A 14,877-nucleotide genomic window follows, 5' to 3' on the forward strand; every position below is an offset into this window, starting at 1 on the left:
AACACAGCATGAAGTATGAGATGCATCTGTCCATCAGTCCCCTCTGGCCCATGGGAGGTCAAGGAGTAGCCAGGTTTGCATCACAACTGAGGAACCCTGAATTTAAGAAACCTCATCTTTACTAAACCTGCTCAGTCTCTGACCTAAAGGCAGAGAGGCTGTCTTTACCTGTACTAGACAGTAAATAAACCTGCTTTCTGCTAGGGAAGGAGCCATTATCTCTACCTTCCAAGGTTGTTTGCTATATAAACATCCTTGAAAAGATAATCAAGAACAAAAACAATCAGTACCTCTGCTTGCAAGATAAGTAGTAACTGAGAGAACCAAAAATTGTCTCTCAACACTCAGCTGAGCAATCACTGACAAAATGTTTATTGTTCTAAGTCTGTATGTTTGGTCAATACAGAGGAACTATCATAAAATATAAAGGAATATATATATATAAAGGAAAAGAATTCTAAAAAACAATCATAAAGAAAACCAGGTCACAATAAAGGAACACAAATCAAAATGATAAGGGATTTCATAGCATTCTAGAAGACAGTAGACCATACCTTCAAAATCACAAGGGTAATTTTCTGCCTAGAATCCATACTAAACCAATCCACCCTTATCCCCCTGCCAAAAATCTATAGATAAAAAATTTTTTCAGGTATAAAAACACTCAAAAGTTTTTCCTCCTCTGCATTGTAGAACATGAGATTCAATAAAACAAGTAAATCAAGAGACCCAAAAATATGGTATCCAAAGGACAGAAAATCCAACACAAAATAGTAAAGTTCCAGGTGACAACTGTATACCAACCTGAAGAGCTACTGGATTGGAATAGGAAGAAGAGGGATTGCTAAAGTGAAATCTTCAGGAAAGGAAAATGGAAAATGGAAAATTTGGAAGTGCCCATGAGTATTTAGAGAAATAGTTAACAGGCTTATGACCTGTCTATTGGAACGGTTACTAAGTATTAGGACAGACACATGAAAAATAAAGCAAATTTAAAGAACATGGTCATTAGTAAAGAAAGAGTAATCAGCCACAGTGGTAATCAGCCAATAATGTAGTAATATTGTGACCACTGGCTACTGATTTAACCAAAAACTGTAATGAAGATAGAGAAAGTGCAAGAAAACAAAATATTCAAATACCATAACACAAATTCAAGAAATAATATCTAAGGAGGAGATAATATTAAGAAATAATCAGGGGATCCCTGGGTGGCGCAGCGGTTTGGCGCCTGCCTTTGGCCCAGGGCACGATCCTGGAGACCCGGGATCGAATCCCACATCAGGCTCCCAGTGCATGGAGCCTGCTTCTCCCTCTGCCTGTGTCTCTGCCTCTCTCTCTCTCTCTGTGACTATCATAAATAAATAAAAAAAAAATTAAAAAAAAAAAAGAAATAATCAGTGTAAGTATATTGTTATGAAATACAAAGCTACCGACAGTGGTTCCATTCAAATTTGTTGAGGGTGTACCATATATTAAGTGTTACAGGAGCAATCACTAGAAAGGCATATCCTCCCTTATAAACCAAGAAATTGACACACTGGCTCGTCAATCATTCAATCAATCGGTTGTAATACTGGTTAATGTATATCAATCAGTTCCCTAAATTTTCTTTTTTTTTTTTTTTTTTTTTTTCTTTTTTCTTTTTTTTTTTATTTATGATAGTCACACAGAGAGAGGGAGAGAGAGGCAAAGACACAGGCAGAGGGAGAAGCAGGCTCCATACAGGGAGCCTGACGTGGGATTCGATCCCGGGTCTCCAGGATCGCGCCCCGGGCCAAAGGCAGGCGCTAAACCGCTGCGCCACCCAGGGATCCCCTAAATTTTCTTTTTTAAAAGTAAGCTCTACGCCCAACATGGGGCTTGAACTCACAACCCTGAGATTAAGAGTCACATGCTCTACCGACTGAGCCAGCCAGGCACCCCAATTCCTAAATTTTTATCAACCCTTTGTAATCCTAAAGAATTGAGTTCCCAGATCCATGAAGCTAAGAACCAGACATTGTAGTACAGTGATAATACTAACACACTGTCACTTGTGAATCCCTGCCCAAGGAGCTAATTGTTCTTTCTCTTGCATCTCTCTTTAAATACCACATATTTTTAAGTACATTATTATCTTTAATAAGACTTACTTAATCTTACAACACAAAAGACAGTGAATGAACTTGAAAATGCACTTTACCACTCTAAAATATCACTTTTTAAATGATATACATTTTAAAAATCATATTTATAACCAGTATATCCATATAGTTCTTCAGAGGAATTTATTACAGTGCCCACTGTGACATTATGTCACAAAACCTGGTCACTGTAGAAGATGATGGAGAATATAAACTTCCAATTTATTAGACTTGCTTTCTAAGGTATGTCTCAAATTACTGAGGACTGAATTGGCTAAAGTATGATGCTAATATTTATAAAATATTCCATATTTCCAATATCACATCTAGCACAGAGCTGGAACATAAGAGCCATGGGGAACCTTAAAGAGCACTGGCTTTGGAGGCAGACATAGCTTGAGTGTGTCAGTTCTACTACTGTAAGCCGAGACCCTGCACCATTATCCTGTCTGTAAAACCAGCATAGTAACAGCTACTCTACAGAGTTGTGAAGATTCAAACCATGATCACACCTAAGAGTCGTTTTATGATTTTGTGTTTTATGATTGGCATCTATCATTATTCTGCCTTGAGGGAGACAGATCAGGAAAGAACAAACTTGGGATCAGAAAGGGGTAAGTAAAGATTAGTTCCTGGAAGCAGTGAGTCAGACCACCTGAGTCAGATCCAACTTGTGAGCCCAGATCCAGGATCACCTCTATCATAAAAACTTCCACAATCATCCCAGTGATTATTTATACTTCAAAAACATTCTTAGAAGAATACTGGATGCTTTTATTCCCCCCCTAAAAAACGGGCTTCTATTTACTTACATCTTTAATTTAGCTACTAAACAGGGATATCCCACCCATCTTATTTCTGTAGCATGCTCCGCACCCATCTTAGGAGGGTGGGACACACCCAATAATGTGCAATAAAATGAATCACTCTATACCAGAAATGCATGCCACTAGCCTCCTTTCCCCTACCCACTGTAGGCATTAATAATTGAATCAAGCATTCCTTCTCATTGAACCCCAGATATAGCCTCAGAACCCTTCTCAACACATCACTCCAGGAAACCATTACCAGTAGATCTGAGCTGGCAAACAAGATAAACCCAGTAATCATCCCTTGGTCTGTACTATTCATTTGACTTCATTTAGGCCACCATGGAAAAGAGTAATCATGGTCATTTATTCACTCATCCAACAAATACTTAGTGAGCCCAGACTCTGTACTGAGTTATAAATGTAAAGAACACACCTTCCAGAACTGAAAGCCTGGAGTGAAACAATGTCCTCAATGTAAAGGTAATGGGAGATTAGGCATGAAGAATCAAGAGCTATGGCAGACCCCTTTGGCCATTTCCCATTTCTCTGTCAATAAAACCTCCAATTTTTTCAGAAACAAAGTGCCTCCATACCTAATGGACTTTGCCCAACCACAACATAGACTCATCTACCACACATGGCTATTCTATCCCATTTGCCAGTGAGGGACCTGACTCTGATCCACAAGGGCCAGGGAACTCCTGAGAAAGTTTGTCCTGCTCTTCAAGAAGGAGGTGAGACAGGATCTCATATATCCTGGACTCTGGATATGATAGCGTGAGGGCATGATCCTTGAAACAACTATGGTGAACTTGGGACTCGGGAGGAAAACCAGGAAGTTCACAGAGAAGCTGATTTTGAGTCCTAGCATCACTGAACTACTATACTTTCCCATAGTTGCCATGCCTTAGGGCTTCTTATGAAATAAGCTATTTGCCTCCTCGGTTAAGTCAAGTTTAAAACTGGATATTGTTTTAGTCCGTATGGGTTACTATCACAAAATACCATACACTGGGTGGCTTATAAACAGGGATGTACTTCTCATAGTTCTGGAGGCTGGAAACCCAGGATCAGGGGGCCAGCTCTGTTCCAAGCTGCAGATGGCTACCTTCTTGCTGCATCCTCACACGGCAGAAGGGGTTAGGGAGTTAGGGAGTGGGGCACCTTTTATTAGGGCACAAATGCCATTCATGAAGCCTCCACCCTCGCCCAATCACCTCCCAAAAGTCCTACCTCCTCCGACTGATTATCTCTGGGCATCAGAACTTCAACATATGAATTTGGGGACCACACAAACACCTGGACCACAGAAGACATTCTGTTACTTGCAACCAAAATCACCCCAACTGACCCAGGGAACAAACACAGGGAGCACTGGATGGCAGGTTGGGAAGATTAAGAGCCTGAACAGACAAAAAGTCAGGTTCATTTCATGGGAGATGAAACTGAAGAAATTCCATTCAGAAGCTGGTATGCCTTTTAATTTATTTGTAACAACTAACTTGGAAACCTAGAGGAAAGCACATAATTAGGAAATTTTGCTTTCTGAGATAGGTACCCTAAAGGACTAGTGTTAAGAGCATAACTAGTACAATGGTTAGTGAAAGCTATTTGGCAATACTGGTCAAGAGCCTTAAAAAAAAATTTTTTTTAAGATTTTATTTATTTATTCATGAAAGCCACAGAGGGAGAGGCAGAGACATAGGCAGAGGGAGAAGCCTGAGGGGAGCACAATGTGGGACTCGATCCCAGGACTCCGGGATCATGACCTAAGCCAAAGGAAGGCAGGCACTCAATCACTGAGCCACCCAGGTGCCCTGAGTCTTAAAAATTTTTATAACCTTTGCCCTGTAACTAGAGTCTGGAATTCTTATTGCACAGAAACAATCCTAAATGCAAACAGGGTTCCAAGCAAAAATACATTCACTGTAAAAAAAATTTTTTTTAGTAAAGTTGTAAATACCTAAATGTCCAACAACTATGAAATTAGATCAGTTATACCAAATGCATATACATGGATATTATGCAATTACTAAAAATAATTTTATGCCATTTTAAAAACATGGAAAAATCATGCTATGGTGTTCAATGAAAAAATATATAAAATTATGAATGTGGTATGCTCATAATTTAGGCTAAAATACACATTTAAAAAGGCTAGAGAAGATATGCCAATATTTGAACAGCATTTGCTTCTGCTTCTAGGTGGTGCAATTATAAGTGATTTTTTTTCCTGCTTCTCTATATTTTCTGTACTTTTCGAGTTTATGATAATGAGCAAGTATTACTTTGATAATTAAAAATGAGATGGGGGCATCTTTATACATGATGGGATTTCTAAGCATTCATATTGCTCCCACTCCCTACCATTTCAGAATTTATTTTACCCAACAAAACTAAGTCATACAGGGCAGCCCGGGTGGCTCACTGGTTTAGTGCCGCCTTCAGCCGGGGACCTGATCCTGGAGACCCAGGATCAAGTCCCACGTCGGGCTCCCTGCATGGAGCCTGCTTCTCCTTCAGCCTGTGTCTCTGCCTCTCTCTCTCTCTGTGTCTCTCATGAATAAATTAACAACAATAAAAAACTAAGTCATATATATTCCCATAGTCCCATGCTAAGGAAAGATGCCTAACTGATCTATCTCGGTATCTACAAATAACCAGTACTAGTTCACTACTGGCCTACTCACAATAAAAGAATATTCAGTAAGTCTAGTTCATTAACTCCTCTTTATCTGTCACTATAACATTGTATTCTTTGATGCAGAGAAACATTCCATACAAAGGAGCTAAAATGTTCATATGTTAATAGATGCAGTTACAGTACTCTATAGATAATATTTTATATACACACTCATTCACCTAATGGTTACTATCTGAACTCAGGGAGAAGTTACTGATAGAAACCAACCTGGATTACTCTGGCCTGAGCTCAGATCATGTAGGACTTTAACTGTTGAACAAACGAAAACTATTAGGATGTCCTGATCCCAGGCCATGAATCCTGTTGTTGACATAAACTCTAGGATTGTGCTGTTATCCCTAGGGTAATTTATTCTGTTGACTGATATCTTATATCAATAACTAATGGTTGATATTGTGACTAGTGACTCTAGATTTTAATCACTCAGAGGTTGTTTTTTCTCCAAGGTCATCCTAACCAAAACTGTTAACTCATCTAAAATTTTATTATCTCTTTAGTTTAAATTATGTTATTTTCAGTTAATTAAAGCTCTACAGGGTCTTCTCATCTTACCTTTTTATTCCCTCAATCTTCATGGGAAGGTTAAAAAGATTAGGATAGCAAGTATTGTATTAACTGAGAGGAAAGTTAGCATTCCTCTTGACAAGGATGGAAGAGACTCTCAGGCCTAACAACACACATATGGTTAAGGCACTGCCACCCATTTCGAGGCATCTAACCCTTGTTTTTCAAGTAACAGATAACAGTAGAGAACAAATTGATGGTCACAGAGGGGAGGTGGATGGGGGAATAGGTGAAATAGGTGATGGGGATTAAGGAGTGCACTTGTCATGATGGGCACTGAGTGATGTATGGAAGTGGTCAATTGCTATACTGTACACCTAAAACCAATATTACACTGTATGCTAACTAACTAGAATTTGAATAAAAACTTTTTAAAAAATTAACACTTATAGATTAAAAATATATATATATAAAACACCATTGACTCTAATGAAAAAAGAAAAGATTAGGATAGTAAGGAATATACTAAGAGGGATACACAACCAAGCCCACACACAAAGTATAAAAACTGAGTTTTTTTTTTTTTTTTTTTTTAAAGACACATTTAGGGGCACCTGGCTGGCTCAGTCAGTGAAGCATAGGACTCTTGATCTCAGGGTTGTAAGTTGAAGCCCCACATTGGACATACAGATTACTTAAAAATTAAATCTTTAAAGGAAAAAAAAGACATTTGAAGAAAGCTACTTAGCAATGAAATGCAGCAACACAGATGAATCCCAAAAGCATTATGTAGAGGTAAAGCAGACAGACACAAAAGAATAAACAGTATCTTACTTCACTTACAGGAAGTCCTAAAACTGACAGAACTAAGAGATGAAGATGTAAGTCAGACCAGTGTTTGCCTGGCTTAGGTTGGGGACGGCAGGCAGGATCGACCTGAAAGGGGGGCAGGGGCTTTCTAGGGGAGTGGGAATGTTTGCTATTTTTCATGGAAAAGGTGATGAAACAGGTGTATGTATTTATGTTATACTCAGGACCTCTGCATTTTATTATAAATGTCCTTCATTTAAATTATACCTATAATTGTCAAGTTTTTACTACAAAAGGAATCTAAGCTATAAAATTACTACCCTTTTCAAATCAAAGGCTTTCCTCAGCCTGAGCAAGTGACATCTTCATGCATCTCGCTGTTCAGTCAGAAATTAGAGGGTGATTCTTGCCCCCTCCTTCTCTGTCACCAAGTTCTGAAGGTACAGCTCTAAGACGTCTCAACTCCACTCACTTCTCCCCCTCCAGAGTCACCACCATAGTTCAGCCACTGCCAGTTTGCTCTTGATCCAATGTAGTATCCTCCTAACTGGTTTCCAATTTCCACGTGGTAACTGGACCTCAGAGTTCTTTAATGCATTCTCACTGACCTCAGAATAAATTCTAGAATCTTTAACAGGACTCCCACACACCCTCTTACAACCTCCCCTAATGGCAGCAACCCACCCTTGCACCATTTGGCCCTCCACGCTCCTGCCACATGACCCACTTGTAGTGTCCTGCAGGTCAAGACCTTCCATGCCTCAGAGGTCTCCTTAATGCTATTCTCTCAGCCTGGAAGATTCTTCCCTCCACCCATCAACTGACTACCTTCCACTCAAACTTCCCATTTCAGAGGCTCCTAAGTTACTTCTTCAGGGTATTCCCTGCAATCCCTAGCCAGCCCACCCCCAGTGATTTCTTGTCTCATCACAATTTTCACTTACATCTTTACTGGTGTGCCTGTATAATGTTCGGACTAAGATCCGTGATGACGGTGAGAGCAGTTAATGTTTTTTAAGGGCATATGATACGCCAGTATTGAGTGAAACACTTTACACATTACCTCCTTTCATCTGTGTAACGACCCAAGGGGAGTCCTGGGATATCAGTCACCCCATTTACATACAGTCAGGGAAAACGAGGCACAGAGTGCTAGAAATCACAAAGATATGATTTGACAGTAGGCAGTGGGACAGAAGGACCAGTGCCACCACACTGTATCAACTCCCACAAAACACGAATGAACCGTCAACTCCAAAAAGGGCGGAATCCTTCACCTTGCTGTGAAGCAGGGTGCTGCCTGGAGCCGTTCCAAGGTATTTAACAGGGTCTGCCACACGCTCCCGCACACGTCTGGCCAATGGAAAACATGGGGGCTCTTCAATATGCTTAGAGTAGGGAAATCTATCCAGTATTTGCTAAGGTAAGAAATCATTTTTTTTAGTCCCATATATATGACTTCATTATTGTTCCAGATTTGAGAATAATAAAAACTATGTCATTGGTATCACAAAGTCAAGTTTTGCCTAACTACTCTACTGTCTCCTTATCCTGCAATTATTTCAAATTAATGAGGCTCCCAATTAATAATTTTCAAGTTATTATGAGGCTGAGGATACAAAAAACATAAATAAAATCCAGAAAGCTACACAGAAAATTCATCAAAGAGGGGGGTGTAAAATTAGTATTACTGTGGGGTACCTGGGTAGCTCAGTTGGTTGGTTATGCTCTTGTTTTCAGGTCAGGTTGTGATTTCAAGGTCATGAGATTGAGCCCCGCACCAGGCTCCATGCTCAGCATGGAGTCTAAGACACTCTCTCTCCCTCTGTTCCTCCCACTCCCACCCAATTCACTCATGCTCTTGCTCTCTCTAAAATAAATAAATCTTTAAAAAAATTAATGTATTGGGCAGCCCCGGTGGCCCAGCGGTTTAGCGCTGCCTTCAGCCCAGGGCCTGACCCTGGAGACCCGGGATCGAGTCCCATATAGGGCTCCCTGCATGGAGCCTGCTTCTCCCTCTGCCTGTGTCTCTCTCTCTCTCTCTCTCTCTCTCTCTCTGTGCCTCTCATGAATAAATAAATAAAATCTTTTAAAAAAATTAATGTATTGAAAACATATACAATATTCTACTTATATTTTTAAGTTCCTTCACCCGACAAACGTCTATCAAGCACCTCTATGTGTCAGGCACTGCTCCAAGAACCAGGAACAAAACTGTCCAAGTCCCAGTTCTGATGAAGCCGGCATTCTAATACCAGGACAGTTATGGGAACTATGTCAGATGCAAAGAAGTATTATGCAGAAAAATGAAGTCAGGCAAGGGGGTCAAGAGTAAGGCACCAAAACGTGCCCACTCGTACCATTGAGCAGTATGCGGCCTTAATGAGAAGGAAACTGACACACACCGTAATATGGGCAAACCCCAAAGACATCATGCTGGTTAAGTAAAGCTGGTCACAAAAGTACAAAGACTACATGATTCCACTCATGTGAGGTCTTTAGAGTACTCAAAATCATAGGCACAGAAAGTAGTAGAATGGTGGTGGCCAGCGGCTAGTGGGAGGAGGAAGGAGGGCATGCAACTCTGGATCTCAGGGCCTTGAGTCCAAGCCCCGTGTTGGCAGTAGAGATTACTTAATAAACTTAAAAAAAAAAGAGGAAGGATCCCAGAGGTATGTCATAGCATGACCTCTTCCCCCTGCCACCCTTTCCCTACCACCATAAAGAAGAGTTATTATCACACCGATTTTCTCAAGAAAAAGGTGAAAGGACTGCCCAATTTCATACCTGGCGACTACTCAATTCTGAATCTTATTAATTGAGCATTGATGAGAAATACAGGACAAAGATCAGGACATAATTTTAACTAGGAAAAAAAAAAGGGAGAGAATGGTGCCAAAGCTAATGTATATATTTAACGTGGTAAATTACTGGATTTAATCATCACAACATTTCTTCATGATAAAGTTTCAAGAATTTTTTCTCGTATACATTACCTTCCTGAAACCACCAGAGTTCCATCATCAAGTAAATAATCCTTCACATTCTGAGGAAGTGGAAGAATGACACTAAAAACAAAAATTAAAAAAAAAAAAAGCATTTACCAAAAAGGCATCATTTTAAAAAGACCAACCATAAGCAGAGAGAAAAAAATTCCAAACCCAATTAATTTATTACTTGTTCCCTTTATGTTTACTATAAAGTACGAAATGTTAATGATACACATTTGGTAACAGCACACTAAAAATTAGAATAATATGAATAAATCTTGTGGTAAACTAACTGCAACTCATGTATTACCACAATCAGGGTCAAGAAACAAAACCAGTCAAATCCCAAGAACCATAAAATTACAGCACAAAAGGCAGAAGCTCAAGAGAACTTTGAGTGAGTACCCATGTTTTTAAGAAATCAGACACCAGCAGATATATTTGCAGCAACACAGGAAACGCAGCAAAGAAAGGAGAAAGAGCATCTGACCATCTTCTTAAGACAGAGGGCAGAGGCAGACTTAAGATTTGGAAACCATTCTTTGGTTGGCAATGCGCACAAGAGGCTAAGAATTCATGATGTGTCTGGATGAGTTGGGGTGGCCTTTTGTTCAACTGACTGCCAGAGCCATAAAGCTGCTTTAGTTTCAATTCATTTCAGATAATTAAGGGACGGTAAAGCCGTACCTGGAAGTCACTTCAAAATCTCATGGGATCATTTGTTTTTTGCTCTGTGATCATAAATCATCAAGCAATTCTGCTATTGTAATGCTATGACTTTGAGGCACATATTCTTTAAACAATAAAAAGAAATGATGGCCTGCTTAGATAGAGGTACGAGAACACCATCGACTTACGCATCATTTATTTATTTTCTGGCAAATTAAAAATGGCTTCTGTGCATAGAAAACATTATTTGTGGGCTATTTCAGTTTTAAAGACTAATATCTGATTTATCAAATTTACAATTTCACATTCAAAAGTCTAGTTCTTCAGGCTTTCGAGGTCAACTATCAGATCTTCCTATTCTATTTGTAAATCTGCTAAGTTTTAAAAAATTTCAAGTGAGCCTTTGAAACTTAAAAGTTGCTCTAGAATTTTTAATTCTGTTATCAAAAGAACCTATTCAATTTTATTTTTAAATATTTCAGTTGTCTAATCACGAATAAGCCTTCCCAAATACTTAACTTATAACCAAGCCAGCAAACTAAAGCCTAAGTGCAATCTAAGGCTCTTGCGCACATTCCAATAGTATCTTAAAACTTGAAAAGTTTTCTTACTCATTTTCCAAGAGAATTTTTGAGGTTTACCTTCTCAGGAGCCTGAGCCTGAGAAATGCTGGCAGAGATGCCAGTTCCTAGACATCTAGGCTGGTATTCCCAACCACAATGAGAGCACACAAGCCCTCTTTTCTGCTAGTCATGTCTCTAAGTCCCCAAATTGATCATTTCAGAGTCCACATCCCTTGTTTTGAGTTACACTAATTCTCAGGTCTGATTTGAACCTGGACTTTCCCTCCGGGTGGCATCAACCCTGACTGGATTCAAAACAACTGTTTACTGTTGGATTCTATGCTGAATTCTTTGCACATTCTTTCTGCTGGAGGGTCTTCAACTCTTAAAGATAGTGGCTGGCGTGGAGTTAGATTCTGCTTACTTCTCATGGATCACTGAGTTCTACAGTCCCAGTTCTGAAGTCATCCTAATGAGGGTATCGTGCATTAAGTTATGCAAGTCAAGGAGAATACCCAAGTGGTTCCATTAAGAATGCAAAGCCTATGAGGGGGAAAAATACAAAAGAAAAAAAAAAAATCACAGTACAGCAGCATGTTAGGTGTTGTCCCAGGTGAGGAGGTATGTACCAAGGGCTACCAAATTCGGAAGAAGAGGAACTGTGCCTGAAAGACTGGGGGCCATAAACAAGTCATTGCCAGGCAAGCTCTACACAAAGCTAGTGAGGCTGTCAGAGAAGAATTTAGATCGGTCTTGAAACACAAGTACAGGTGAGAATACAATGGAGGCCTGACTGATGTAAATGAATTAAGTGACAAAGTACTTATCTCATTCTATAACCTATTCAATACCTTATATATCCAACACCCTATTCCATATCCCATTCAAGTGAATATAATTACATACATATGGACAAGTTATTCTGATACAATTTTTGAGGTAAAAAGAGGCTTTAAAGGATTATTTAATATAGCCTTTATGTTTGAGAAAAGTAACAGATTTAGAAAGGTAAAGGGGCCCAAAGTCATCTAGCTCATGATTCTTACGCCTGAGTCAAAATTCCAGAACTTGTCAAAAAAATAAACTTGTATTCTTATCCACCTAATCATTTTTTGAACCGTGATTAATAAGCACTGAAAAATAATGCTGAGTCAGTAACAAGAAAATGATCTCAGCATTAAAGCTGACAATGACAATGACAAAGCTAATACAGCTCCCACCGCATTGGCCCAGGTTGTGCAGGGATATCCTGGCACGTATTTGGATCCAGTGATATGACCGCACAACTAAACAGACTAAAGAAACAGTTTAAAGACAGAGTCACGAACAGAGTCAGGAAACATGGCTTAGTTGTGGGCTCTACAGAAAATCCCACCTCTTGCTTTATCTGTCATTCTGAGCTTCATATGAATGGTACAGATTCTAAATGAACTAAAATTATTTTGCTTCCAAAGAGCTTTGATTAAATCCAAAATGTAACAATGAGAGGCTCCCCGGAGTGGCTCAGCGGTTTAGCGCCTGCCTTCGGCCCAGGGTGTGATCCTGGAGACCCAGGATTGAGTCCCACGTTGGACTCCCTGCAAGGAGCCTGCTTCTCCCTCTGCCTGTGTCTCTGCCTCTCTCTCTCTCTCTCTCTCTCTCTGTCTCTGTCTCTCGTGAATAAATAGAAAAAAAAAAAAAAAGTAACAACAGGCAGCGTTTACTACACGCCAGAAACTGTAGCAAGCATTTTAAATGTCCCATCTAATTCCCATGACAATCCTATTATTTTCTCAAATTTCCAGATGGGGCTTAGAGAGATTAAGCAATTTGCTCAAGAAGCTGGGGGAACCAAAATTCAAAGCCAGACAGAGGGCCCTGATTCCAGGATCCAATTCTTGAACCGCTATCCTCTGCTGGAGGGGAAGGCCAACTATGCCAGGGGTCACACAAGGCACCTGCAGAGAGTTGCAGGTCAGTTCACGTGAGCTCAGTGTGAAACGTCTGACAGGTTCACAAACACCCCTTCAGTCACACCAAAGCAAATAACTCATCATGTCAAACCCAAAGCCTCTTTCAATTATACGAGGTAACAAAGGACTGGATTATCATGAGGGCAGATCACTTCTCCATTCGCGTGTAATGTCCACTGCTGCTGCTGAAGCCCCTCCTTTCCTTTTGGCTGCACTCCAACCGCCTTCAAATGCAAAGATTATCTTCCTTTGAGCTGAGCTGCTCTAACCTCCACCTGGGAGCAGACTCTATGTACGAATAACAGGACGGAGAAGAACCACAGTCCTTTGAGTAATCTCCTTATGCCCTCAGGATTTCAAAACCGTTTCCCTCGGGGGGACGCCTGGGTGGCTCAGCTGTTGAGCATCTGCCTTTGGCCCAGGTCATGACCCCGGGGTCCCTGGATCCAGTCCCACGTCGGGCTCCCTGCATGGAGGCTGCTTCTCCCTCTGCTTGTGTCTCTGCCTCTCTCTCTCTCTGTGTCTCTCATGAATAAATAAATAAAATCTTAAAAAAAGAAAACAAAACCGTTTCCCTCTCCCTATTCACACTCTGCACCAAGAGGCCTAAACGGGTAAAGGACAGTTGGTCTATAAATACCTGCTCCTCTGGGTGGCCTAAAGGGGAAGCGGGCAAGTTACAGAAAAATCCTGTCCGTGAACATGCACTTCTTTGATGTCTGCCTCCCCCTGCGTGGAAGCCTGCTCCTTCATCATCCTCCGGATGTAACGATCGCCCTGGAACACTTCGGGCTGTTCCAGCCGCCTTGCCTCTCTTTACCTTGAACGGCCCGGGGCAGGATGACACAGTTACTCCTCGGCCCGCCTGCAGACCCAGGCCGGCTTCCCCGCTGGAGGCCAGGGGACCAGAAAACCGAGTCTGCTCCGCTCCTTGCCCAGGCATGGCTCCAGGCATGGCTCCCGCTCACGGTGCTTGCTTGTCCCCGCGCACCCCGCACCCCGGAGGCCGGGCGCCAGGAAGTCCCCTGCGAAGCCACGTCTAGGGGCGGCGACGCGGACCCCGGGCCTCAGCCCGCTCCGTCCCCGCGTCCCCCGCCTCTGACCTTCACCGCCCCGCGAACGCCCCGCGAACGCCCCGCTGCCTCCCGCGGCGCAGCCCCCGGAACGCCGGGGCCAGCCTGCTCCGCCTCCGCCCCTGAAATCCCACCAGCAACTCGGAATCTCCGCACCCGCGCGCGCTCCCATCCAATCGCTCTCAGGCCTGCTTTTTCTTTGGGGGGGGGGGGGGGGGGCGCGGAATGGAGCTAAGACTCGCCCCAAAATGTCGCAGTTCCCCATCGCCGATCGCCCCGGCGCAGCCCCTCCGCGCTCACCTCTTGATAGTAAGGCTTCGGAACAGGGGGTACCACGCGGAGAACTGACAGCGCAGCACATGCTCCTTCTTCATCCTCCAGCCGCCGCCGCCGCCGCCGCCGCTCCCTCTCCTTCCAAGCCCCCTCCCGGAACCCAGGTCTCCCGTCCCGGAAGTCGCCGCCGAGCTGTTTTGGCTCAAGCACTCTTCCGGTCCGTCAAGGAAGGCGGTGGTAGCGGGAACGCGAGCGAGGAGGCTCGCGGGGCGTCCTTTCACGAGCGCGTCGGACGCGCACACACACACACGCGCGCGCGCATGCGCACACGCACAACGCGCCCGCGGCTCGGGAAAGGAATTCCGGAAGTGGCGAGGAGGAGGGACGGGAGGGGGCGATGC

At 42.3% G+C, this 14,877-nt stretch overlaps 1 protein-coding gene and 2 non-coding genes across 6 annotated transcripts in view; 1 reads left to right on the forward strand and 2 right to left on the reverse strand.

Moving 5' to 3' along the window:
* Window positions 1-14,776, reverse strand: part of CDC123 (cell division cycle 123) — a 54,785-nt gene extending 40,009 nt beyond the window's left edge. Inside the window, exons 1-2 of one of the 4 annotated variants that reach the window (XM_038530119.1) lie at window positions 14,504-14,773; window positions 9,953-10,024 (exon numbers count right to left, since the gene is read on the reverse strand). In XM_038530119.1, the coding sequence (XP_038386047.1) occupies window positions 9,953-10,024; window positions 14,504-14,577 (146 nt within the window). In that variant the 5' untranslated portion in view covers window positions 14,578-14,773. Of the gene's footprint in view, window positions 123-7,428; window positions 7,504-9,952; window positions 10,025-14,503 lie in introns of those variants that run through there. The other 3 variants (XM_038530121.1, XM_038530122.1, XM_038530123.1) reach the window with 3 other exon arrangements.
* TRNAK-CUU lies at window positions 1,849-1,921 on the reverse strand. The gene has a single exon. It is a non-coding gene; the product is annotated as a tRNA-Lys (tRNA).
* On the forward strand, window positions 6,246-6,372 carry LOC119870575. The gene has a single exon (XR_005356239.1). It is a non-coding gene; the product is annotated as a U6atac minor spliceosomal RNA (small nuclear RNA).
* Window positions 14,777-14,877: the final 101 nt, after the last annotated feature.

This window comes from Canis lupus, chromosome 2 (genome assembly GCF_011100685.1).
Source record: "Canis lupus familiaris isolate Mischka breed German Shepherd chromosome 2, alternate assembly UU_Cfam_GSD_1.0, whole genome shotgun sequence".
NCBI classification, from domain to species: domain Eukaryota; kingdom Metazoa; phylum Chordata; class Mammalia; order Carnivora; family Canidae; genus Canis; species Canis lupus.